General features: G+C 43.8%; 1 protein-coding gene across 2 annotated transcripts in view; it reads right to left on the bottom strand.

The window, feature by feature from the left end:
* Nucleotides 1-27,173, bottom strand: part of ubtf (upstream binding transcription factor) — a 71,230-nt gene that overhangs the window by 25,948 nt on the left and 18,109 nt on the right. For both annotated transcript variants that reach the window (XM_085966288.1, XM_085966289.1), the window contains exons 4-13: nucleotides 20,731-20,886; nucleotides 20,511-20,575; nucleotides 19,332-19,452; nucleotides 17,084-17,198; nucleotides 13,710-13,839; nucleotides 11,618-11,759; nucleotides 11,176-11,217; nucleotides 10,851-10,982; nucleotides 5,738-5,893; nucleotides 2,226-2,399 (exon numbers count right to left, since the gene is read on the bottom strand). In XM_085966288.1, coding sequence (XP_085822414.1) covers nucleotides 2,226-2,399; nucleotides 5,738-5,893; nucleotides 10,851-10,982; nucleotides 11,176-11,217; nucleotides 11,618-11,759; nucleotides 13,710-13,839; nucleotides 17,084-17,198; nucleotides 19,332-19,452; nucleotides 20,511-20,575; nucleotides 20,731-20,886 — 1,233 coding nt within the window. The remainder of the gene's footprint in view (nucleotides 1-2,225; nucleotides 2,400-5,737; nucleotides 5,894-10,850; nucleotides 10,983-11,175; nucleotides 11,218-11,617; nucleotides 11,760-13,709; nucleotides 13,840-17,083; nucleotides 17,199-19,331; nucleotides 19,453-20,510; nucleotides 20,576-20,730; nucleotides 20,887-27,173) is intronic.

Raw genomic sequence — 27,173 nt, 5'->3', positions numbered from 1 at the left:
CACAATCCTTAGGCTACCGGAAGCATAGTACACTTAACAGCTTGGTCAAAATCATCATCATCATACCAAAGCTGGAAGTGTACAATTAATTCACTAATTCACAAGATTGGACAGACATTAACGAGGAAATGACACAGGCGTTACAAACGCCAGGAACATGGAAGATGTACAAGCTTCCTCTTTGAAGAGTTGTGCTCCAGTGTAATCATAAATACTGGCTTCAGTTAACGGAAAAACATGTGCATTAGCAGTTCAGCGGGCTGGCAGTTACTGTTTGAAGCAGAGAATCCAGTGCCTAAGCAAATTGAAACAGAGCATTCTTTGAAGAAACTTTAAAAAAGGACACTGGCTACGGTGCAAGAGGTATTACGATGCCAGTCAGCTCCTTCCATAAATTCCAGCCCTGATGGGTGCTTTCATGTTAAAGATAAGACTATAAACTAGTCCCAAGCTGGCTGTGGCTGCACCAGAATCAACTAATGGCAGCAGATTAATGCAATGACCGAAGGCTTCAACCCTTTAGTTACACTGGCCCACTGTCGCCGAGGCAAAACATGGGCAGTCTTTTAACTGGAAGCTGGAGAAAGGGTTTTGGGTCCGAGATGCATTTTGAACAGACATGGAACTGGCTCCATTGGTGCGGATTTCCTGGGTCATTCCTGATCCAGAGCTGTTGACTGCGCTCTTCAAGAACCAGAATTAGAAGTCACTTTACACAGAGTCAAGGGAGGCCATTGTGCCCTGAAAAAATTTCCGTCTGGCAAATTAGTCAGTCACGATGGATCATGCTGCTGGGTTTGGAACATGTTTCATGATATCAGCATGTTGGCGAAGAATAAAAGGTCTGTTGAAACCTTTTACAGAAATAGGTTGTTGGGCAACATGAATCCTCGGTTTTACATCTCATCTGAAAGACGGCACCTCCAACAGTGCAGCACTCCCTCAGCACTGCACTGGAACTGTTGCAGATTAGTTGTTGAAGTTTTTCCTGCATACAAAAGCCATAGAAAGACTTGTATTTATATAGCGCCTTTCACGACCACCGGACGTCGCAAAGCGCCTTACAACCAATGAAGTACTTTTTGAACTGTAGTCACTGTTGTAATGTGGGAAACGTGACAGCCAATTTGCGCACAGCAAGCTCCCACAAACAGCAATGTGATAATGACCAGATAATGTGTTTTTGTTATGTTGGTTGAGGGATAAATATTGGCCAGGACACCGGGGATAACTCCCCTGCTCTTCTTCGAAATAGTGCCATGTGATCTTTTATGTCCACTTGAAAGAGCAGACGAGGGCCTCGGTTTAACGTCTCATCTGAAAGACTGCACCTCCGACAGTGCAGCACTCCCTCAGCACTGCACTGGAATTGTTGCAGATGGCAGGAGAAAGAAAGCTAGAGAGAGTTGTCTTCTGGAATACACTCCAAGTAGAGCAGGAATGTGGACACCCACCTGACTAACACAGCTCTGGTATGGCAAAAGAATTGCACCCCAAACTGGTTTCCCCTATTTGATGGCAGAGAATTTACACACTTGAAGGTTGAGCAAGGAAGCATCAAATATTTTAAAGAAACTTTGATAATTGGCTGCCAGACCTAAAAAGGCAACTTTCCCTCCCACAGACAAAAGTGGCATAATGCTAAGATCAGAGAAAAGCTGCAGTTTAAGCCAAGGCACTGTATCCCATGGGCACAAACCACATAGCACAGGGCTGCTGTGATACACATTAGTCATTTCTGTATTATGCAGAGTTTAACAAATCAGGTTTGACAAATAGGTAAACTATGCTAAAGCACTACAAGACGAGCTCCGATTGGCAGCAGTAATTTTGCATAAAACGTGGGGCTTGATCCGGGCAGGAGAAGGAGGAGGAGGAAGCAGAGGCATTACTGAAGGAAGCAATAAACACATGACAGAGCACACAGCCGTGTATAGATCTCCTCTGGGGTACAGAAGACACATGGGGCACGTCAAATAAAGCTAGCCACTTTGTACAATATTTCAAGTCAGTATTCACAACAGCAAAAGATTCTTACATGTTGGAGGACAAATGTGCAGCAAAATCTGAAATATTTAAGTGCCTGCTCTCTCATGCCACAGATAACCTCCCAGCAGTAATCCTGCCCATTCTGAGCTTGGCAAGTAGCCTATCCTCTCTTCCTTTCCCCACCCCCTCCATTCCAAGTGGTCTCTGCCTCTCTTTCCAACTAGCCCGGTGCATACCCTGTACTTGGCCAGATAATCGCCAATCACATTCTGCTGCCAGATCTCTTCTGCAGTCTTGGGTGGCTCTGGCAGCTTCCCTCGGACAGCAGGGCCTTTTCCGTCTTTTCCATAGCCCTGCCTTTTCTGTTCCGATTCGGCCTTTGCCGCTGCCTCCATGCGCCGGTACTTCTCCTGTTGCAGCAAAAACATCATTTTAGATCCTTCAAAATATAGTTCCTTCCATTAAACAACATAACCAGGTCACCGAATGCATCGCAATCTACCATTAGGTCAGAGCTACTTTTTGCTGGAAGGTTAGATTACTGACTGCAGTATAGTCCTCCTATTTCTTCAAATCATGTTCAACCACCACAAACAAATGATTGGGTAGTCTTCCAAATGGGGACAACCATGGGGCATTCTCCTTTTGAAGTTCTGCATTCCTGCAATAGCCATGGGAATCATGTGGTTCCCTGCTGCTCAATAGAACACAGTGCATTCAAGGCTCAATTCTGGTGCTGCCCCAGTTCTTTCCAGAGTACACAAATGAGGCTTTAGACACAAGCTCAAAGACTGCATGAGCTTTGAACATGTGCTTCAAAGGGCAAGGAAGGTCATCCCCACAAGGTTTAGTTAATATTCTTTGCTCGAACACTACACACAAAAAACAAACTTGGGAACCTATGACTAAGTAAGGAGGGCCAGCTTGAATCATACAATTACAAAAAACATTTGTTAGCTTGAGCCACGCAGTCATGCATGGTAAGTCTAAGTAGCTCCATTGCATAGCATTGAGCAGTCCTATGCTTAATGGTCCAAGTAAACCATACCACAACTAAAATTACCATCCAACATTTCCTGACCAGCTAAAGCAGCAAAAGTGTTGGGGAAAATCCAGGACTTAATTTTGAGGCCAGCTTCAAGCATAAAAGCATTAAGCACTTGTCATCTGGAGCTGTCAAGAGCCAAGTTGTGTTTTGTGAAAGTATAATTTTAGTCCAGGCAGCTGTCTTGCAGATGGGGGTCAAGAAAATCTCTTTGCACATTGTCCTATTGTTTCAGCTGTGTTACAGTATAAATGAGTCTCCGTGCTTCCTGGTAGGTCGCAATCCACCCAAATACATTCTACAACCCATGAGCCAAATGCTTGCTTGCCCGTTACCAGAAAAAAACCCACAACTGTTCGGTTACAAAGCACCACAAAACATCCAAAGTAGCAGCATATAATCGTATGGAAAATATTGGTGCTGTGGCATCTTGGAGAGGGAATTCAACTCAACAAGATATATTAAAGGCATAAACATTGGATGCGATCTTCAGACCAACTTGTCAGAATGATAAATACAATGTGGAACCATGGCATAAAACTAACTTACTGCACAAGAAATGAAAGCTGTGCGATACCATGAGTAAAGAAACATCTGGAAAATCGAATGAGAACAGGAGCTTGAAAAGCAAGATTCAAATCTCAAGTAGACATGGCTGACTGAAGCGTTTTATATTCCAGGCTTATTCACAAAGTTGGATATTAGCCTGATGTACTCCAGCTAACGGGTTGCAATGGCTATGGTGGCAAACTCAATACAGGCAAAAGAGGATTACAATTAAATGAAGGCAGCTGGTGTTGCACTCCACAGGGGTTCTGCTCATTATCCTAACACCAAGCAACAAATCTTTTTTGTTTCCCCCCACCTCCTTTTTCCTATCACGCGGGTGAAGGCAGCGACTCATGCTGGGGTACATCTCCATAAAGAAAATGGCCCGCTCGTACCTTTCCCAAAAGCCATAGATAGCGTACGTCAACAGGTCATTAGCTGTGGGGCTGCCAACCCAGATCCTAGCATTGGTCAGATGTCTGCACGCGTACAGTTTATAGCAAGGAGCACTGGAAAGGCATCAGAAACCGAAACTCGAGATTAATTTCCCTCTCCTTGCCACAGCGACACCGAATGTAGTTTGATGACCCAACGTTAGCGAATGCAGCATGTCACAGAATGGATCTGGGGCCTGCATAATCGTGCGCCTCAACACACTTCACACTCATTCATTGAGCCATTGCAGGAACCGAGCATTGCAAGCTTCAAGGTGGAGGATTCCAGCAATGCGGATGATGATACTGGCTGATTACAGCCAGGTTGACTATAGTAGAAATAAATATCACCCACTATTGAAAACCATTAAACTGAGCACTTCGATGCTCAACCCTTCTTCCCGGTCAACTGCAATTATAGTCTAGTCTTTAAAAAAAAAAAACTAAACCCAGTACAGAACTAGTAACACCACAAATACAGCAAAAGACTTGTGCAATTTTACATGGCAGGAGGGAATAAAAAGGTGATCAGGAGGCTAGATTTTTATCAAGGGAGGAACATGCAATCCCCATGTCCACACATGAAGACTCCGTAGCGAAAGTCGAACTCTTATTGGAGTATGGACCAGGCTGAATATTCAGTAAAAGGTGCCAGTGCGTGAAGACTGGCAGGATAAAGTGCTCAGGGGAAAATTTCACCGACGATTAAAGAAAGCTGAACAGCACATCTGGATATAAAAGGAATACAACTATTACCCTCCCCAAGGCAGGCGCAATGGAAAACTTCTACCCCCCCTTGAAACAAAAGGACAAGGAAACAACCCCCATGGAGGAAGCGATTTGTTGAGAATGCCCCTCTGACATCTTTATACCCATACGCACAGGCAACATCAGCCGAGTGTTGACTGCAGTTCTAATCACAGCTATCAATGTGAGCAAGAATACAGTACTTCTATGACAAAACACTGCAATATTTATAAGCAAAAGCTCCAAGAGGAGCAAAATAGCCACTAGAAAGAACTATCGTGGTCTTCCTTTTGAATCTGGCCAGAAAGAATGGAACATAGAAAATGCAGGAGATGCTTCCTTCATTCCAGGGTCGTAAGTCTGATTTTGTTTAAAATAGGGGGGGGGGGGGGGGGGGAAAATGTGATTTTCAGTTCATCACTGACCGTCTACTTGCTACTAGCTCCAGCTACTGTAGACTTTTTGACTCAAGTCTTTGTATCCACTACCATTTACTGGTGTTGCAAATTTACTTCCGAGCTGCAGATCTCAATGTTGAGCTTATTTTGGGAGGGGGATGGAAACGACCATGAATCAGCCAACTCTCATCAAGTACAGACAAAACCGTTGGTTCAGTCACTTAAATATTTCAATTGTAACGGTGTTGTTCCCATCCATTCAAAACACAAGCAGACTCCGCCTTCCAAAAGGCCACCCTGCACCCATTGCTGTTTTAAACCAGGACCATAGAATTCAAGATCTAGAAATAACAGACCGCTAACACTCAATGAAGAGAATGTCAACTTGAAACTTTTTCTTCATCCAGTACTATGCTAACTAAACATCCGAGGTCCCAACGTCCTGTTCAACTTTGCAGGCCATCAATAAGCACCACACCTACAAGTATTGGATTGGTTTCTGAAATATCCAGAGTGGAGCCACCCCCTGCCCAGACTGTCATGTGGCATCTATCAGCCGCTCAAATAATTTTTACCTTTTTCTTCTCAGACAGCTCAGTCCACATCCTGGCCAACTTTCTTGTCAGTTCACTCTCCGACAGATCCGGCTCCGCCTCCTGCATCTTCTTGCGCTTCTCTTCCGAGAAAATGAACATGGCAGAGATCGGACGCTTTGGTTTGTCAGAAGTAGTCTGATAACAAATGTGAGAAGAGACCCTTTAACCATTTGCTCATTCTGGTAGCTGGTCTTCCACTTCCTTTAATCACTCTACCTTCAAGCTGCCAGGCCTCTCAATCCTAGTATTGGACACCCCCTCCTCTGCAAAGGGCCCCAATGATGTAAACGGTTTACCTCCATTTCAGATGCACACTAAAAATATATTGGGGCCCTCCCAGGATATTTGTAGGTGCAACGTTAAGACTTCTTGCTGTCAATCATCCCCTAGCCAATTCCACCCATTCAGCTAACAGCAGCAGAGGGCGGAGAGTTTCGCAAAGCCATTTTTATTCCCTCCCCAAGTTGCCTAGTGGCCTTCTCAAATATTACTGAAACAGACAATGCGTACAAACTGGTAAACTCTCATCAGGCAACACCCTGGACAGCCATTCTAGTCCAGTACAGGAACATTTGGAATTTGATTCAATGGCCCTTCCACGTAGATATACATCTATGATGGAAGCAAACCAGATTCATTAACTGTTGGGACCAATATTTTACAGCCACTATACGCAAGGCTCCCTTCACTGAATTCTACAAACATCCAACTAGTTAAGTGGGGTCACCTGGATATATAATGACCTTTGCCCATGGCACCCAAAGGGCCAAGAACGTGAGTGGTTTGTAAAAGCTAGAATGGAAATCTGGAACTTACCACTCTCAAGATTCCCTGTGATGACAATCTCTCCTGTAACGAAGTGTCAATTTGACACCCAGAGAAACTCCCTGGAAAAATTATGGGGGTTTTGGGGTGGAGAAAGGCTTAACTGAATTCTACAAAGTCGCACCAAGCTGCCAATAGGCAAGGATACCATCACACCTTTGGCAGCATGCCAAATTGCCACACATTTACACCCATGAACTCTCAACTCTGGCTGTGGAATATTTCTTGCATATAGATTTCCCACGTGATAACCAGTAATATCCAGCTAACAGTTCAGCAGATGGCAAGGCAACACAACAAGCTGTTGGGGTAGGGGAAAATCATTCAGTAAGAGAGACCACAGCACAGAAATAATCACACATCTACCATATTGGTTGGGTATTTGTTTATTAAGGGTTTTCAGATTTATTCAGCTGGCGATCGAACCACAATAAAAGTAAAAGATGTCAGAGGTTGCACTGTGACCAGAGAAGTGGTGGGCCCATTCCAATTACGCATAACTTCTCACCAGCCATCACAGTAGGTTTACTTTTATTTTTCCAAATCGCTTGAAGACCTCAAACTGGGTTGTACGATGGCAGAGAGGGCTCCCCTGTGGGCTTGGAGATTAGCCCATGAAAAAGGTAATCGTGTTCTGAATCATGACTTCACAAAGATGCAGTTAACACCACTGAAGGGAGCAAGCGAGAAGCAAAAACTTACCGAAGAGAAAAAAAAATCTAATTACAAATAGCAGATAGATGAAGGTTAGCAGTGTTCAGTAGGACATCAATACCCACCAATAAGTGACCTGGGCGTTGTCACACCCGTAGGCCTTTTTAACTGAAACAGCAATGGGTGCAAGTCTGTACCAACCATTCATCGACTGACATTTGGCTTATACAGGATATACCAAGCTGCCACACAGCAAGCTTACTACTTATACACCATTTCTCCTCAGTCCTCCCACAACTTATCAAATGCAAGGGGGCAGGATAGACAACATTGATAAGAACCAGACATACATATTGCAGAATACCTACAGCACGGTACAAGAATAGAACAGGAACTGGAAGACGGTGAGCAGCTTGCACACAGCGGGGCTGAAGAGCTATATTTATGTGGGTTACACAATATGCATCATTTTCTTCATAAAAAATGCACACCTCAAAAGCATTTTGCACAACTAGAAAAGAGCTACCCTCATTATAGTAAATCTGTAACAAGCCCACTGAAGTTATTTCGCAAAATATTTGAAGATTACATTACCCAGATCACCATACTGCCAACTATAGGATCCAGGCGAGAGCCCCAGTCCTGAATGCATTTTATGGACAGACTTTCTAGTCAAAAACCTTTTGAACAGGTTGAAAAATTGGGATTCTTGCAACTCCCTGAATAAAGAATCTGTTCAATGGCCTCTAATCAAATGCACATTAGTCAACAGACAATGACAAAGGTCCAGATATGATTTAAGAGATTCCTTGTACACTTGGAGATGAAGACGTCATCCTCCAAACTGCAGGGAGCATCTCTCCAACGGTATTAAGAGTCCAGTTCAAATTTCACATGATCCCACAAGACTTCTAAGTAGTGTCAGCACTGTTCCCAAGCATGACATGGCTTTCTTCGAGAAAGCATATTAAGCTAAAGCAAACATGTACCACAGCACCAGAGCTATGCCCCCAATGAGAAGAAACATGACAAAAAAAAAATCTTCCTCCGTCAACACCAAAGTGAAGCCTCTGTATTGAAAACTGTTTGGACTGCACACAAGCCATTTCTTTTGCTCTTGATTCAATGCTAATACACTCAACTGCATGCCCTCAGGTATCACTGGTTTGTACATCAAATTGCCAATTCATGCCTTTCCCTGAAACTGCATTAAGAGTGGGAAGGTTGTTCATCTTCATCATCATCTATATAGTTGACTGTAAATATTAATGATATATCCACATATTAGTGAGCTTGAAGGATCAATGCTTGAACCTGTTGCTCATAGCCATCTCTGCCAAAATGAGGCTGCAATTAAAAAGCAGAGCCATGTAGATGAGTTGATAATCAAGTATGACTTGCTCGCGGTAACGGTCAGACTAAAGACGCTAGCTGAAAGCAGGTATTCAAGTGTCAGAACATGAGTTCATGGGCAAGAGCAGGGGAAAGATCAGAATAGCAGTGACAAGTAGGAGGATATGACAAACCAGAAGAAACAACAGGCAGTTTGCATACATTGAAGTAAGGCATGTGCAATGTTACAACAGCTGGGGAGGAGGGACAGTCAATACAAAATTTCTGTGGGAGTGATCAGCTCCCTCACGAGAACAGTCGGATCCGACGAGGAGCCAACATCGCACCAAATGGAGAAGACCTGAAAAAGAAGCTAACACAATATGCATGCTGTTCAATATACCTGCTGTTCAATATACCTGCTGTTAAAGCCAAAAAATTACTTCAAGACATTTGAAGGTGCAAACCCAGACTCGATCAGTAAATGAAGGTAAACTTAGTATCAGTTATAAAGACAAAATAATTTGAATCAGCATTTACTAATCCTAAGCAAAAACAGACAGCACACTTTAGGAAGCATAGGGATCTGATAGTAAGAAATACACTCAGAGACCCCAGTGTTCATACAGGGAACGAAGGTCAGCCATTGAATCGCAACGAACGTAAAATCGCTTCCTATCCAGCTATTACAATTTCTTTATCCCTGTTAAACTTTGCAAGATTGAGATTCTTGCCATAAGCACTTTCCATGTGTGCAGTATGATGGGCAGGAGCTAAAAAGGTCTGCTGTCACACGGTGTAAAACCATTGCCAGAGAAAGTAGTCTTATTGAGCCACTGTACTGTCACAATAGTACAGCGCCACCTAGAAGGCATGGGGTTGCCAGGGACCACCAGCAATAGGTGTCATTTACAGGCAACACCCGAGCCGGACTAGGCCACTGAAAACATCCCAAACGATGTCAAAAACACACACACACACACACTTGAGACACCAGTTTAAATGTTTTAGCCAACAAATCTACAAAGCATCCCCTAGAACAAATCATGTGGAGTAAAGGCAAATAACACAGTGCCTCTTCAGAACCCTACATCAGATGTCTATTTAGAGACCACTATTAATGACAAAAAAGCCAACACTTAGTGAGAGATTTCTCAGAGTAAAGAACCTTGGGCAGGACAGGTGCTCCACAGAAAGCGACTTACTGACCGGAGCCCAACAGAAATCCAGAACAAGAGCGATGTCAAAACCAATGCATCAAACCCTGCAGAAAAAGAGCGCGATAGCAACAGATACCATCCCGCCACCTCTAACCCATTTCGGCACTCCTGGCATGAACAGTGGAATTAGGTGACAATGCAATACCATGTACAAGACCCAATGACACAGAAGCCGATTTGTGAAGCTTCACCCGCAGATGGCAATGGAAAACACGTCAGCAGAGGCAATCGGAGCCAACAGACCGGCAACACCTACCATGAAACCAGACCAATAAACAAATCAAGCCATGTGGTCTTTAAGTGCTGATAACCAAAGACAAAACTGCGTAAAATCCAGCGAGTGGATCCACATCAATGTTAAAACCACAGATTCAGTGCAATGTCAGCCCCAATTAAAAGCAAACGTGGATATCAAGACCTAACAAATTCAAAGACAAACATCCACACAGTGCGAAGCTACCAGAGTGGCCCACTGGCTCTGTAAATATTTGCATCACTTGGCAGTGTGGTACCATGCGAGAGATCCAAGATCATCCCAGGTTCAATCCTGTGCTAAAAGCTAAAATCAGCGGTGGCACAATTGAATTGAGCACTCCTGGATATTTACCTGTTTTTGTGGAACGTGTGTGAACGGCGTGAAGGACATGTTTGGGCTTGGTGGTCATGCCCCACCCCCCACCAGATAGCTTGCTGGCACAAAGTTCTTCAGACGAAAACCAAGCATCAGTGTCTTGGAGAGGATGGGAGTAATGATTGACTCAGTGTTCTCAGGGCTGCAATGGTACAATGTCACGAAAGCTGCCATTGCAAATTTCCCCCCAGCATTGAATAGGCAAAAAATGTTGTCTTGTCATAAAACAAGTTTAAGCTTTACTTTTAAAATCCCTGAAACGATGATAAGCACTGTGTGCGCGAAGAACCTGTGCGAATATATGCATGTGGTTCGTGTACAGACTGATCCATTGCTGTGTGCAAGACTATGAGTTTCTCTGGAAAAATTCCATGTATGCCAACTCGGATGCAAATGAAGTTGCTAAAAAGTGAAGCTAATGAACACGCACCTTGGCGGCATCTAAAGGCGATGCCAGGGTGCCTTTAACTCCACCCTGCTTCAAGTTGCTTGCTGCTCTCTTGTTTATTCCAATCATCTTCTCTTCAGAGAGGACTCTTTGTTGCTCGTGCTCTGGGAGGCTCTGCCACGAGACCAAGAAAAAAATGCTTAATTTAACATGAAAATCATAGCTCACGCGGTACAGAACCGCTGCAAGCCAGGGAGACCTGCCACTCTCAACACTCCACCGAAGGGGAACGGGTTAATATCTACAATCCATTCTTGGTACCTTCCAATTACAATCACATGACTGGGAATCAAAGAATAGCACCTACCAGCAAAAACCGATGAAGGTTAATTTCATATTCCTTCTTTTTCTGTGGGAGCAAACAAACAAACGTGAATTATTATAATCTCAGGATGTCAACATCTGACAAAGCAATGGTCTCAATTCTTCCTACTCTATTACGAATGAAAGTTATGGCAGTATTAAACAACCAATTAGAATCAGCCACTCCCCCCAACAGCTTACATGCTCAAATATCCACCCCAATATCTTTAAAGAGAGAGGAACCAGCAGCCAGATCACCAAGGCTCATCCCACTACTTCCTCTCAATGGAAGCCAGTTTCACTAGAATCATCATTCAGGACAAACGAGAAGCGAAACAAAACAAGGTTTTAATAAGTTGATTCTAAAGATTAAAAGTTTTGAACGCTTCAGCAAAGGGCTTTCTCATCAGATTTTAGCAAATGCATCAAGTTGCCACAATCCTTACCTGTTCGCATCGTTTCTGATATGCATCCTTCTCTTTCTGAGACAACATCTTCCATTGCTTGCTGCACAGGACCATACGCTCCGTGCTGGGAATATCTTTCATGTTGGACATTAGCTCAGCGCAATACAGAGAATAGCCATTTCTAAATAGAATGGAGAAAGTCGTCAGGTATCGTGTTGTACAACTGCTTGGAACGTCCCATCTCGATATCCACAATAGATTATTGCTGCAAGTTCAACCTCTTTAGGGTCATGGTGGATCCAAGATGACATGCCAGAGAATGGGAGCTTGGAACCAATCAACTCCCTAAACCAGTCAGTTCCACAATACTCAAGGACACTGTTGATGACTGACCAGCTTGAGCGGAATTGGAGGGCGAGACCAGTCCCTAGGGCACAGGATTCCTCCCTTTTGGCTCTAGAAATGATGAGAGCCAATGTGGATGTGTCTAATGTGGTAGGTCATGTCTAACAAACCTAACTGAATTTTGAGAAAATAAGGGGAACGTCTATGGATGTAGTTTATATGGACTTCCAGAAGGCATTCAATAACGTTCCTCATGAGAGCTAAAATTAAAGCTCATGGACTTGAAGGCAAATTATTGACCTGGTTAAGCAGTAGAAGATAGAGAGACGGGATAATGGGTATTTACTCAAATTGGAAGGAAGTGACTAGTGGTATCGCATGAGGATCTGTGCTGGGGTCTCAACTATTCACTATATTTATTAATGACTTAGATAACACAATAGGGAGCCGTATATCCAAGTTCGCCACTGACACAAGGATTGGTGGCATAGTAAGTAGTGTAGACAGGAGCATAAAATTACAAAGAGACATTGATAGATTAAGTAAGTGGGCGAAACTGTGGGTTTCAACGCAGGCAAGCGTGAGGTCATCCATTTTGGACCAAAAAGGGATAGATCCAAGTATTATTTAAATAGTGAAAAGCTAGGGACAGTGCAGTTCCTTAGAAATTTAAGGGTCCATGTACACAGATCACCAAAATGTAGTAGGCACAAAAAGTAGACAAGGCGGCTAATGGAATGTTAACCTTTATAACTAGACGGTTCGAATATAAAAAGGGGAGAAAGTTTGCTACAGCTGTACAAAGCCCAGGTTAGACCACATCTGGAGAACTGTGTACAGTTCTGGACACCGCACCTGAGAGAGAATAGATTGGCCTTGGAAGGAGTGCAGTGTAGATTCACCAGAATGTTACCACGGGTTAGATTATGAGGCACGATTACTTAAATTAGGCTCATGTCCTATGGAGTACAGCATGGTTAAGAAGTGATTTGATTGAGGTTTTGTTGGAATTTTGAAAGGAATTGATAGGGTAGAGAGAGTGAAAAATAAACTTGTTTCTGCTGGTGGGAGACATGACCTTAAAATCAGAGCCAGGCCATTCAGGAGAGAAATTAGGAAACACTTCTTGACGCAAAGTGTGGAATCGTCTCCCACAAAAGCAGTAGATGCTAGCTCAAATCAATTTTAAATCTGAGATCGATACATTTTTGCTAGCCAAGAGTATTAAGGGCTATGGAGCCAAGGCAGATGGATGAAGTTAAGATACAGATCAGCCATGATCTCACTGAATGGCAGAACAGGCTCGAGGGGCTGAATGGACGACTCCTGTTCCGACATTGCTAGATGACATTGCAAAGCAATGCCCCAATTGGTGGGGTGGCCATAACTACACAAGCAGCAGGAAGCTGCTTTGGTTAAGTTACAGGGTTTTAGCTGGTTACATTCCAGCAGCAAACCCTGTGTACACTTAGTGGTCCCCAAGTTTGGTCTTAAGCCAACTTGCACCTAAACCTTCTGCACTTGGGTCATGTGCAATGTGTCCCTATAGTAGTGTGTGTGTGCACTCTGTATTGGATAAGCAGAAATGCTGTAGGTGGATGTAGATTTCTCAGCAACTTAATGTGGAGACTCAAACACTGTGATGGGTTTCTAGGTGTGTCGAGACACCAGGCTGCCCAACATGCAGAATACAGCATACTTCTGCCTCTTCTATCAGCTAATCAAGTCCATTCTAATTTTTGTTTTCAAGATGCTCCCTTCACACACATTTAGGGTGGACACTTACGGGGGCGGCTTCGTGGGTCGACCATCAAACTTGTCCTTGAGCTGCCGCTCGGCTTTAGTCAGTGTATTTTTAGTCAAATCGTCCAGACTGATACTTTGCTCTGGGTGGCGTAGAACATAATCTCTCATTGCTTCCTGCAAACAGAAGGTGGTCCATGTTGAAACTGATACACATCTCATAACCCATCAGTATTAACACTGTTTACAAAACTGACACCCAGCTATTTTACAATTTAATTGTTGCCCCAAATTTTCTTCTCTTCTATAGAGGCATGGTTCCACAGCCCTCCTGTACCACACCCAAGTGACTATTCATTGCATGTTTGCTTAGACAATGAGGGTTGTCATGCTATTAGAATCATAGAACCACACTGCACAGAAAGAGGCCTGTGCCGGCTCTCTGCAGGGGTTAATTTGCCCCACTCCCCTGCTCTTTCCCCATAGCCCTGCAACATTTTCCTTTAAGTGGAGATCCAATTTGCTTTGAAAGTTACAACTGAATCTGCTTCCACCATCCCGTCAGGCAGTGCATTCCACATCATGACTTGTTAAGTAAAAATAAAAATTCTCATCTCCCCCTGGCATTTTTTTGCCAATTATCTTAAAAATCTGCATCCTCTGGTTACTGACCCTCCTGCCACTGGAAACAGTTCCTCCTTATTTATTCTATTAAAACCTCACATAAATTTTGGACATCTCTTAATTCTCCCATTAACCTTCTCTGCTCCAAGGAGAACAATCCCAGCTTCTTCGGATAACTGAAACCCCTCATCCCCGTACCATTCTAGTAAATTTCCTCCGCACCCTCTCCAAGGTCTTGACGTCCTTTCCAAAGTGTGGGGCCCAAAACTGGTCGCAATACTCTTGCGGAGGTCTAACCAGCGATGTATAAAGATTGAGCATAACTTCCTTGCTTCTGTACTCTATGTCTCTATTTATAAAGCCATGAATCCCATGTGCGTTTTTTTTTTATTTTTAAAAAGCTTCAACTTGTCCTGCCACCTTCAAAGACTTGTGTACGTACACCCCCAGGTCCTTCGGCTCCTGCACCCCCTTTAAAACGGTTCCACTTAGCTTATACTAAACTTCACACGTGTCTGCATTAAATTTCACCTGCCATGTGTCTGCCCATTTCACCAGCCTGTCTATTTCTTCTTGAAGTCTGCTGCTGTCCGCCTCACCGTTTACTACATTTCCAAGCTTTGTGTCAGCTGCAAACTTTGAAATGATGTCCCCTAGAACAACTGGAAATGCTAACTCTCGTTTCTCTCTCCACAGATGCTGTCTGATCCGAGTATTTCCAGCATTTTCTGTTCATAGTTCACTACTACTCTCTGCTTTCGGTCTTGTACTCAAATTCCTAGCCACTCTGTCACTGCCCCTTTAACCCCTGCCCCTTTAATCCCATGGGCTTCAATTTTGCAAACAAGTCTATCTTGTGGCATTTTATCAAACACCTTTTGAATTCAAGATCGTCAGACACAATTTGCCTTTAACAAATCCACATTGGCTGTCATTTACTCACCCATGTTCATCCCATTTACTCACCCATGTTCATCCCATTTACTCACCCATGTTCATCCAAGCGACAATCACTAGTTTCACATAGAAACATAGAAGATAGGAGCAGGAGTAGGCCATTCGGCCCCTTGAGCCCACTCCGCCATTTAATGAGATCATGGCTGATCATCCAAATTCAGTACCCTGTCCCTGCTTTCTCCCCATACCCCTTGATCCCTTTAGCCTCAAGAAATATATCCAACTCCCTCTTGAATATATTTAATGAATTGGCCTCAACTGTCCTGTGTGGCAGAGAATTCCACAGGTTCACCACTCTCTGGGTGAAGAAATTCCTCATCTCAGTCCTAAATGGCTTACCCCTTATCCTTAGACTGTGACCCCTGGTTCTGGACTCCCCCGCCATCGGGAACATCCTTCCTGCATCTAAATCTGTCTAGTCCTGTTAGAATTTTATAAGTTTCAATGAGATCCCCTCTCCTTCTAAACTCTAGCGAATATAAGCCTAATCAACCCAATCTCTCTTCATAAGTCATTCCTGCCATCCCACGGATTATGGTCTCTGGAAGTTTCCCCACCACCGACGTTGGGCTGACTGGCCTGTAGTTACCTGGTTTCTCACTCTCCCTTTTTATGAACAGAGGTGTAACATTTGCAACCTTCCAGTCCACTAACACCACTCCTACATCCAAAGGAGGATTGAAAGATTGTGGCCAGAGCCTCTGCTATTTCCACCCTTACTTCCCTCAGCAACTTGGGATGTATCTCATCTGGACTGGGTGACTTTTCTACTTTGCAAATTACTCATCATCAAGTACCTCAACCATGCCCTCTACAAGAGGATTTCCTTTTAGGTCCTTAATCAGCCCCACCTTTCCTTTGAATATCCTTTTACTCTTTATATGTTTATAAAAGACTTTAAAGTTCCCTTTATGTTATCCACTGGCCTTTTTCTCATACATTCTCTTTGCTGCTCTCATTTCTTGACTAATCTAGAGTCATGCTCGACCCAGTTCTTTCCCCTGACCCAAGCAGGGCTCACTGGGAGAGCAATAAAGGAACAGAAATGCTGGGTGATTTCCACCCCTTCCCCTCCACAGCCCAAGGGTAGGAGGCCAATTGTAGATGCCCAATTGCCACTGGTAAACTCAACACAGACCAGGAATTGAATCTTCTGGTCTGTATGGCTTAGTCCTACACTGAATGGTGCCATGAACCATTGCGTGTCAGTAACATTTTACAACCAAAATTTCTCTGTTCAGGTTAAGTATCAACAGACTTACATTTCCACCCCCTGACCAGAAGATCCATGAAGCTACAGCATACATGTCCAAGCAACAGGGATTTCAGTTTGTATTTAATACATGGTGGACATGAATTTTCACACAGCAATCAAATAAAATATGTCAGGTACCCAAGTTTAGCCCATACCCTCTTGGACCATTCCACAACCAAGAGGATAACCAACCATGTAACCTACTGGTAGGCTTCTAATTGTAACGTGTGCAACAGTGGCCCATAGCTGTTTGCTTGCTACTTTTCCCTGCTTGCCTGAACTCAGCCGGATAGCATCGACATCTGGGACTGCAGAAGCAGGAATCACAGACATAAACCAGTGACCTACATACAGCACACTGACATGTGTGCGTGTTTGGACACTCACCATTACCAGTGAACTCTTACACAAGCCCATATCAAAACAGGCAAATTTTATCCATCAAAAGGACAAGATTTAAGCCTTTGCTGAAACTTCTTTTTAAAAAAACGATATGCAGACTTATCCTCATCACGCCACCCTACATAATCAAGCCTTTAGCTCTATGCTGCAGGCACAAGACCACGTTAGCCAGCATCTACTTGCCTCATACAGCTCACGCTGCTCCAAGCTTTTGCCAATCCACTTGAGTCGTTTCTTGTCAGACAGCTGGGACCACTGCTTCCCCAGTGCCTCTTTAACATCCTTCATAGTTGCCTGGGAAAACAAAAGTTTTACTGATACATGGTGTCTACCCTGTGTGGTGGTGGTGGTTATATCATTTGATTACCAGTCACAACAATACAACTCTTCTCTACTAGCAACCCTGGACTTAGATTGGTTGACATCTGCTACAAGGATAACAATTGGCACCAGGTTGAGACTGCAAGGTAACAATAGAAAATGCTGGAAAAACTCAGCAGGCCAGGCAACATCCGTGGAGAGAAATTAGAGTCAACACCCTTTGTCAAGACTAAAGAGGCACAGGGAATGAAATAGATTAAGAGGCCAGGCTGGGAGAGAACAAAAGAGAAGAGACATTCAAAACGAGACGAGATGGTGATAGGACATGGCATCTCTCTCCCACATGGCAGCTGTCTCCCATTCTGCCAGCGCATTTCACACCTAATCTAGAGCAGTCTTTTGTCTCCACTAGTCCCATCACCATCTCGTCTCGTTTTGAATGTCTCTTCTCTTTTGTTCTCTCCCAGCCTGGCCTCTTAATCTATTTCATTCCCTGTGCCTCTTTAGTCTTGACAAAGGGTTTTGACCCGAAACGTTGACTCTAATTTCTCTCCACGGATGTTGCCTGGCCTGCTGAGTTTTTCCAGCATTTTGCTATGAGACTACAAGGTGTTGCATTCCCACAGCACATTACTGTTGAGGGAAAAGACTTAAAAGCTTTTTATCTACTGTACACTCACTGATCAAATGTGTTTACAAGAAAAAGTCACTCATTAATCCTCAAATATGGTCAAATTAAATGAGCAATGCTAGTCAAGTACTCAAACATTTAATTTTCTTCCTCCCGAGAATAAGACAAATACAAAAGGCCTTCTGATGCAAGGTCAATGACCTGAAATGTTAACTTTGTTTCTCTCTCTACAGATGGCACCTGCCCTGGAGTATTTCCAGCATTTTGTTTATATATCAGAAGACACAAGTTGGCTTCAACCTGCATTGGCATTGATATGGAGGGCTCTGCAGTGCTGACAGGAGCCAATGCTGTGAATAGGATTAAGACTCTGATTGAAGCCCACATGCAATCAAAGCCAATTAGCTGAGCTAATTCATGGTAATGAAAGATCCTCAACCATTGGCAATATAAACTCAAACTTCTCTTGGGAAGGTTTTAAAGGAGCAATAAACTGTTGTCTGACATGCCCCAAGTAAATGCACAGTCTGAATAAATACAGGTGGATGGGGCGAATCAGTTTGGCAGCCTTGATCAGTCAGAGCTGACACATCAACTGAACGTCAGAGAAAGGGACTTCGCACTAGCTCCAGTGCAGAAGCTACTTCAGCCTGAATGGCATCAAAAGATCACCTGGGAAATGGTACAAGCTGCTGAGCACCCAGCTGCAGAACTGGTATAGGACCCTTTTCGTTAGCATGCTCCAGGTACCAGAAGGCTAATGACCACCATTGACATCATACACTTTATATCCTCAAAATGATTCTGGTGTGAGTGCAAGCTGGATTTCAAGTGCCTTACAGATATAGAGACTGGAGGATCAAACAACGCCAGGCAAAAACTAGCAATCGAGTAGTAATGGGAGGAATAGAAGGAAAAAAATTGCAAATCGGCAAGGTCTGAGGAACTCCTTTCTCAACATGGAGCAACACTACTGTCAATAAAATAGAGGGAATCCAGACTGAGAAGCTACATACAGCACTTGGGGGAAGAGATTATTAGCAAGTCAGCTATTTACATTATACTAAATCAGATAATCTGACATTCTATCGCCATCACCCCCTATCCTTCAGATATGGAGGTAGCCACAGTATTTAGTTGGAGCATCCTGATGAATAAAAATGGGTTCCAACATGTAGAAATTCTAAGATCTTTGAGTGATGAAGGGGTGTTGTGACTATCACATTGCCCAGGCCCAGTCAGTTGGGAGATGCACTTCAGAAATCTGACTGTGACCACATAGCAAAACTGAATTGACAGCAATTTGCAATGGCAGAGGTTAACAGGAAAGCATGACCAAAAAACAATGACCACAGGAAGCAAGGTTTGCACGTAGGAAGCGCATGCCTTACAGAAGATTTGCAATGTATAGAATTTGCACCCAATTGTTCATTTCCAAGCAGTGAGTCATGTGGACAATAACTAAGGCCCATTACCTGTGGGTGCAGCTTCATAAAAGCCTTCTTCTCATGAAGATACCACAGCTGCTGTGGCGTTTTGGGTTTCTCTGGGACATCTGTTCTCTTTACACTCTCCAACAGTTCTGGATGGTCCTCTCTGAGGGAAGGGGGAAAAAAAAACAATTGCAATCAGACTATTTTGCTAGCATTACTCCTTATCCTTGCAGGTAAGAATTAGATTATCTAAAATGATACATATGCAAACCTCACTGAGTAATATAATAGAAAGCAATTTGACTAGAGGACAGGCGGTTGATTAAACTGCTCCAGATTCCATCATTAGGACTCGTCATCCCATCGATTAATTATGCAGAGTAATTTGGCTATCAGAAGGAATGTTAACTGGCTCAGTTCTGCGTCTATCCTCAATACCTTCCCCCATTCCCATCCATTTAATATCTATCCCATCAGCATAGATTTTCAATGTCTTGGCCTCCTTTCAGCTCACTATAACCTCCTTTAATCAGAATCTCATACGGAATTCACCCTAGTGTAAAGGGGATGAACTCGGGAGGAAAGATTACGGAACCTTACGCTTTGCAGTCTAAAAAAAGGCAGTTAAGGGAGGAATGAAGGGTGAAAACTCAAAATGTGAAGATATAATTCTAATTACAGGAAATTCTCGTTTAAATGGCATCTAAATATCCGGAATTCTCTATTAACCGGCAAAATTCTCACTCCGAAAACACCTCAATAACCGGCAATGTTGCCGAGTCAGAGTCCCCCGCGGTGGCCGAGTTAGTCAGTGGGGGTAGTTTTCCCAAACTGCCACTACTCAGCTTCTTGGCGCTGTCAGAAGTCGGAACACCTCAATACCCCTGTAACAGGAGTCTGACTCTCCCGCGCTGCTGGTAGTCTCTTCTGATCCACCACTTTACAGGTGTACGGTGTCTCCCACGCTGCTGGTAGTCATTGCATTGGATTACCCTCAACTGGCAGTACTGTACTTAATCAAGCATCTTCCACCATCCATTTAACACGACATTCTGTAGGTGAGTACCCAATTACTGTATACTGCACATTTCTTGATTTTTTAATTTTTCTTTGTTAAAAATAGCCTCGGTAGATAACCCTCTCCGTCATCCGAAATTTTTGATCAACCGGCAACACGCCGGTGCCGGATACCAAAGAGTTTCTTGTATTTCAAAAAGTTACCTGAATCTGGCCATGTTACGCTCAAAGTCTTCTTTCTCCTTCTGAAACTCCTGAATATATTTCATCTGCAGCAACAAAGAAAAAATACAAAATTAGCATGCATCCAGGGTGGTAATCACCAGTGTTAAAAATAATTGTTTTACACTCCTACCCTTAGCAGCTACGTAGTTTAAGTCCCTTCCCCAATTTAAGCACCAGGCAGACACAAACAGGCACCAACCTTTTTCTTCTCTGGTAGCTCCTTGTATTTCTTGGAGAGAATTTTAGTCAGATCCAAGTTGCTCATTTCAGGATGAAGCTTTGCATATTTTGCTCTTTTCTCCATAAAGAATCGAAAATAAGGTGTGAGGGGCTTCTTGGGAAAATCGGGATGTTTCTGTAAATAACGCAAGAGACAGTCGCTTCAGATCAGCACTACCCAGTACCCACCGCAGAATTTAATTCACAGAGAATGCTTCAACTTCAAAGATGACACCCACACTGCAGCAGCGCAACGTCCTCAGCAGCTAAGAACGTTCAGTATGGTGGTGAGCATACTTGCTAAACATTTTTATTCCTTTCGTACCAAGATGGTCTGACTAAAACTCATGTGTTTCAAAGCTACTATATACACCTTTTCATTGAAGGTCTTTTGTGCAATATACAGCAAACTCTTTTAACCGGCACCTAAATATCCAGAAATCTCTTAACCGGCAAAATTTAGGAGTAGGTTCAGGTAAGTTTTACTATATATTAGTGGCCGTGTAACCGGGGTTCCTGGATCTGTGGCCGTGTAACCGGGGTTCCTGCACCTGTGGCCGTGCAACAGGGACTCCTGGATCTGTGGCAGTGTAACCGGGACTCCTGGATCTGTGGCAGTGTAACCGGGACTCCTGCACAAGTGCCGTGTAACCGGGACTCCGGCACCTGTGGCCGTGTATGGGGCTCTCGTACCTTGGTAAGTATACCTCTCTGTAATCCAGACTCTCTGATCAACCGGCACCACGTCGGTGCCGGATAAAAAAAGTTTCCTGTAGTTGGAATTTTGGCCTTAGAACCAGCGGTATATAGCACAGAGGCCATTTGGCCCACTGAGTTCTATGCCAGCTCTTTGCAAGAGTAATCCGGAAATTAATTCCACTTACCAGCATTCTCCCCATAGCCCTGTATTTTCATCTGCTTCCGATACGTATTGACTTTCCCTTAAAAGATGCAATGGTCTCTGCCTCAACCACTCTCTGTAGCAAAGTATTCCTTACTTTAGCAACCCTCTGCATAAAGAAATTTCTCCTTGCCTCTCTCCTCACTCGGTGATTGATGATCCCTCATCATTGCACAAATTTATGATTAATGTATAGCTCTAATACTCTATGCCCCCATTTATAAAACACAAATGCTACTGGGACTTCTTGGCTTTATCTACCCACACTCTTATTTTCAAGGAATTATATATTTGAACCTCTATATGCATCATTCTCTTGAACGTGTATGTCCATTACTTGTTACCCCTTTTCTGGCTGTAGTGATTTTGTTTTTAAGGTTCCAAGGAGGCTTGCAATTAAATGGCTGCTACAAATGGGTAGAAACTCCAAAAAAGGACCAAATCATTGAGTAATTGGTCCTACAGCAACTGCGAAGTTGAATAAACTCGTATAATTTTGACTTTTTTTGGTGGCAGACTATGAGCTCGTGGTGAGGCCTGCTAGCTCTGGAGAATGATTGCACAGTGAAGAAAGTCTGAAAGAAACGCAGAAGTACAGGTTGGACCCCGGTAATCCGGCACCCTTGGGACCAGGCCGGTGCTGGACCACTGAAAATTCCGAACCACTGAAGGTGTCGAAAGTCACCACAAACACCGCCACCACCTGCTCCTCTTCCTGCTGCTGCCTTCCCTGTGCTGCCACCGACCCCGCCGCCCACAGGCTGCTCGGGCTCCATTGCTCCGCCGAGCCGTCGGTGATGCTGTGCGGTCCAGGCGCTGATCCTGACCCGGCGGTGGTCCCGGGATCCGAGCCGGACCCATCCCAGGGAGGGAATGTGACAGCAGGACCTTCCTCGTGCCGGACCACTGAAGGTGCCGGACCGTCGGGTGCCGGATTACCGGGGTTCAACCTGTACTTCTAAGTCAGATTTAGCACAATTCGATGCAGGGTAAGGCTTCCACTTAACTATTTCAATTAGGGTTTTTGAGCCCCCATCTCAGCAAAATATACCCTACTTGCACTAATTCAACTCCCATTTCCCATACCCACCATCCAAATTGCCTTCTTCAAATTGAGATAGCCGATTTAAACCAAATGACAGCAGGTTTAAGCTGGGGACCCATGCTCACTAGGATTTAGCAGGGTTACTATTATTTTGTGGCATGTGACTAGATGGAGAGTGCCCCAAATCATTTTGTACAGGACCTTACAGCAAGCAGATAAAAGGAAACATTCATTCTGCCGCTCTGGGTGGGACCTAAACACTCAACACCAGAGACAGAGAGGACCCATCTTACTGATACCAATTGGACAGCAACAGACCACACGGACTGCAGCGGTTCAAGAAGGCCGCTCACCACCATCTTCTCAAGGGCAATTAGAGATGGGCAATAAATGCTGGCCTTGCCAGCGGCACCCACATCCCACAAAAACTAAAAAAAACATATTGGTGGCCTGATGAGTTGTATGCTGTAATTAGTGCATTTACCTATATTTAAAAAATCACTGGTGTTTTAACCTGATCAGGATCCATGTTGCAATTTTATATATAACTTTGATCTATTAAACCACACAAAAAATATGTTTCCAACTGTTGTATCTAGGCAATGTTTCTTTACTGCAGTAAAAAATCAGAAGCCATCACTATTTAGCAGGTATATCTGTAAAAACTCTCTTTCTCCCCCTCCCTCCAAAAAATAACATATGAAGGTGACTATTTAAATTGCTTAGCAAAACAAGACCAGCAGGAGATGGCGAGAGAAGTTGCAGAGAATTTAGACACTGTGTATACCTCCTGGCATTCAGGTAAAAATGTAGCCACTGCTGATATTTTATGCAGAGCGTGTGCTAAAGTATTTCTCATTACTGTTTAGCCTTTGATGCACTCAAGGCTGCAGATTGACAGCTTGGAGCAACAATCAGTTTCTCTGTTGCAATTCGTGGTTACACATCAAAAAACTCAAATACTTGAAGCAGATTGATCTGAATCGCAATGCTTTTACAAGGTACAAAATGTTGCGATTTACATCCTAGTCCAAGTTGGTATACTGGACTAGATACTCCCCGTCCAGCTCCACTCAGGAAAGAGGGAGGACATTTCTAGACTATTGGCAGTATCTTTATGAATTTGTAGCACGATAGCCAAAGGTAACCAAAAGTTACAATTCCACCCTGTCCCCCACCCCCAAGAAAGAAAGAGCGAGAGCAGAGGACAGACTTCAACTCTCACCGTCCAGACACAGCTTCCCCCCCCACCCCCCCCATGTGATGTCATTTCCAGACAAAGACAATCTCCCAAGTGCTCATTCAAGTCACGAGTGTAATTGACTTGTTTAAACGTTCATTATTTGGAGTACAAATGACTCGATTCACTTATTTACCCCATTCCCATCTGACTTTCACACGAACATCCAAAGCCTGGGCTCACACACGATGGGTAACACGTGTGCCATGTGATAACCATTTCCAACAAGACAAAGCCCAACCACCTTCCCAAGATCTTCCACAGCACCCCCGTTGCCAAGTCCCCACCACCATCATCATCTTGTGCAGGATCACCAGAAGCTTAACTAACCCAGCCATAGCAACAGTGTGGCTACAAAAGCAGGGTAGAGGCTCGGCATTCCATAAGTGTCTCGCCTCCTGACCCCCTCAAAGCCTTTCCACCATCTATAAAGGTTAGGGCCGGGAATGTGATGGAATGCTAACTAGTTGCCCAGAAAAGTGCAAGCCATCACCACCCAGGATCACAGCAGTCTGCTTGACCAGTAGCACCAGACTCGATGTCCATCTCCTCCACCACTGCGACAATTTAGCTGCAGTATGTACTCTCTGCAGGATGCACTGAAGCAACTCGGCAATCTTAGCCCTGCGTCCTCTAGCACCGAGAAGGACAGCTGCAATATCATGAGAACTTCAACTCCAAGTCACACAGAGAAACAAGGGGATGTATATTTTGCCATGGATTAAAGGTGGTATTTCTTTAAAGAGGAATGTTTACAACTATGAAAAAAAATCAACATCACTCTTACAACACTGCAGAATGTTCATTTGATTCCTATTAGCAAGATTTGCAGACAGACATTTGCAAATTGGACAATTATGGCAAAAATATATTTCTCTATATTTAATGTATAAACTTGTATTCTATATTGTTTGAAACAGCAGGCAAGGGTTTAAATACCAAAGGTGGTCTTTATCTCAAGAAAAATAAAATGGCCTGGATTTTGCGGTAAGAATAATGGTGTAGCTAACAGTGCTCACTGTTATTAAGGAGTAAATTGGACAACAACTTTTGGCATCCGCACATGTGCAGTTAAACGGAGAAAACAGGAAGCTGCTCAGCTTCTCCAGAAGCTATACCGGTACCTCGCTGTGAGACTCGGCATACACCTGCATGCAACAGCGTGAACTTGGGAGTACTTACCCACTAGCTACCCTCTAAATGCGCTAGAAAAAAAGTTAGATCTTGTCCATTCAAGTATAAGTGAATTTTCAATGACATAAGTCTTAATTCCTGCCAAACAATCGTTCTGGCACAGAATATTAACTTTTATAAGTGTGGAGTCTCAATCCTTCAGATCTTAAATTATTGTTGGCTATTTTTTTTAATTTTTTTTTTTTTTTTAACTTTTTGTTTCGCTTATCTCTCGTAATCCTATTTTTCTTTCCCTCTCTTTCATTTTCTGATTTTACATAGAATTAAAATATTCTAACTGACACTTCCTGGTTTAGACTCTGCGTGCCTCAGTAATGATTCTTCCATCTAATTGGTTGAAGAGACACACTGTTGCTTTCCCTGCTCACAGGTCCCAGATCTGCTGTAGAGGCTGTTTTGACTACATGATAACTACAAATCGCAGTGCAGAAGTAAACTTCTTATGCTCATCCAAAATTCCGCACCAAATCCCATCACCCCTGTGCTCACTGACCTACATTAGTTCCTGGTTAAGCAACGCCTCGATTTTAAAATTCACACCCTTGCTTTCAAATTCCTCCATGGCCTCACCCCCCTCCCCATCTCTAACCTCTTCCAGCCCTACAACCATTTGGGATAGCCACACTCCTCCAAGTATGGATTTTGCGCATCCCTGATTTTAATAGCTCCACCATTGGTGACCGTGCCTTCAGCTGCTGATGACCTAAGCTCTGGAATTCCCTCCTAAAACCTCTCCGCCCCCTTTCCTCCTTTAAGACGCTCCTTAAAACCTACGTCTTTGAACAAGCATCTGCCCAAATATCTCGTGGCTCGGTGTCAAATGTTGTTTTATATAACACTGCTGTGAAGCACCTTGGGACGTTTTACTATGTTAAAAGGCACTGTATAAATATGTCGTTGTTGTTGAACGGTAAGCGCATATTGGTCGCCACCAAGTGCAAATTCTGGGCCATTCGTTCAGTTTCAAATAAGGTGTGGTTTTCTTCATAAGTAAGAATTGATAAGGCTGAGGACAATGGAATGACCAAGGTGTCAATTGGTTTCAGTTTTCATTCAATGACCAGCATTTTACACCATTTTCAGAAACTGCCTACATTCAAGGGAGATGCAGTCGTCCGCTGCTTCTGTTTTGGATGGCTGCGAAGGGTTTCCCCTCGTCACCATTTAGGGGTAGAGGCTTTGATTGACAGCTTAGTCTGTGACCTTTGAAAAATGGGTAGGGTCATGAAATGGTTAGAATCCACTTTGACAGGCAGCTTAGGGTCAAAAGTGGTCACCAGCCTACAGCCAGATTGAATCAGTATGCAAAATCTCACAACAACTTGTATTTATATAGCGCATTTAACGTAGTAAAACATCCCAAGGCGCTTCACAGGAGTGTTAGAAGACAAAAAATTTGACACCGAGCCACATGAGGAGGAGTTAGGGCAGGTGACCAAAAGCTTGGTCAAAGAGGTAGGTTTTAAGGAGAGTTTTAAAGGAGGAAAGAGAGGTAGCGAGGCGGAGAGATTTAGGCAGGGAATTCCAGAGTTTAGGGCCCAGGCAACAGAAGGCAAGGCCACCAATGGTTGAGCGATTATAATCAGGGATGCTCAAAGGGGCAGAATTAGAGGAGCGTAGATATCTCGGGGGGGTTGCGGAGCTGGAGATTACAGAGATAGGGAGGAGCGAGGTCATGGAGGGATTTGAAAACCAGGATGAGAATTTGAGAGAAAAAAAGTGTGTTGCTTAACCGGGAGCCAATGTAGGTCAGCAAGCAGAGGTGATGGGTGAACAGGACTCGGAGAGAGTTAGGACACAGGCAGCCAAGTTTTGGCTGACCTCAAGTTTACATAGGGTAGAATGGGGGGAGGCCATCCAGCAGTGTACTGGAATAGTTAAGTCTGGAGGTAACAAAGGATATGGATGAAGGTTTCAGCAGCGGATGAGCTGAGGCAGGGGCGGAGTCAGAGGTAGAAATAGGCGGTCTTAGTTATGCTGCGGCTATGTGGTCGGAAGCTCATTTCAGGGTCAAATATGACACCAAGGTTGCGAACAGTGTGG

This window comes from Somniosus microcephalus, chromosome 24 (genome assembly GCF_052327205.1).
Source record: "Somniosus microcephalus isolate GS21.2 chromosome 24, FLI_Smic_1.0, whole genome shotgun sequence".
Lineage (NCBI taxonomy): Eukaryota > Metazoa > Chordata > Chondrichthyes > Squaliformes > Somniosidae > Somniosus > Somniosus microcephalus.
The sequence above is the reverse complement of the archived record's forward strand: the minus strand, read 5'-3'. Positions and strand labels throughout refer to the sequence as shown.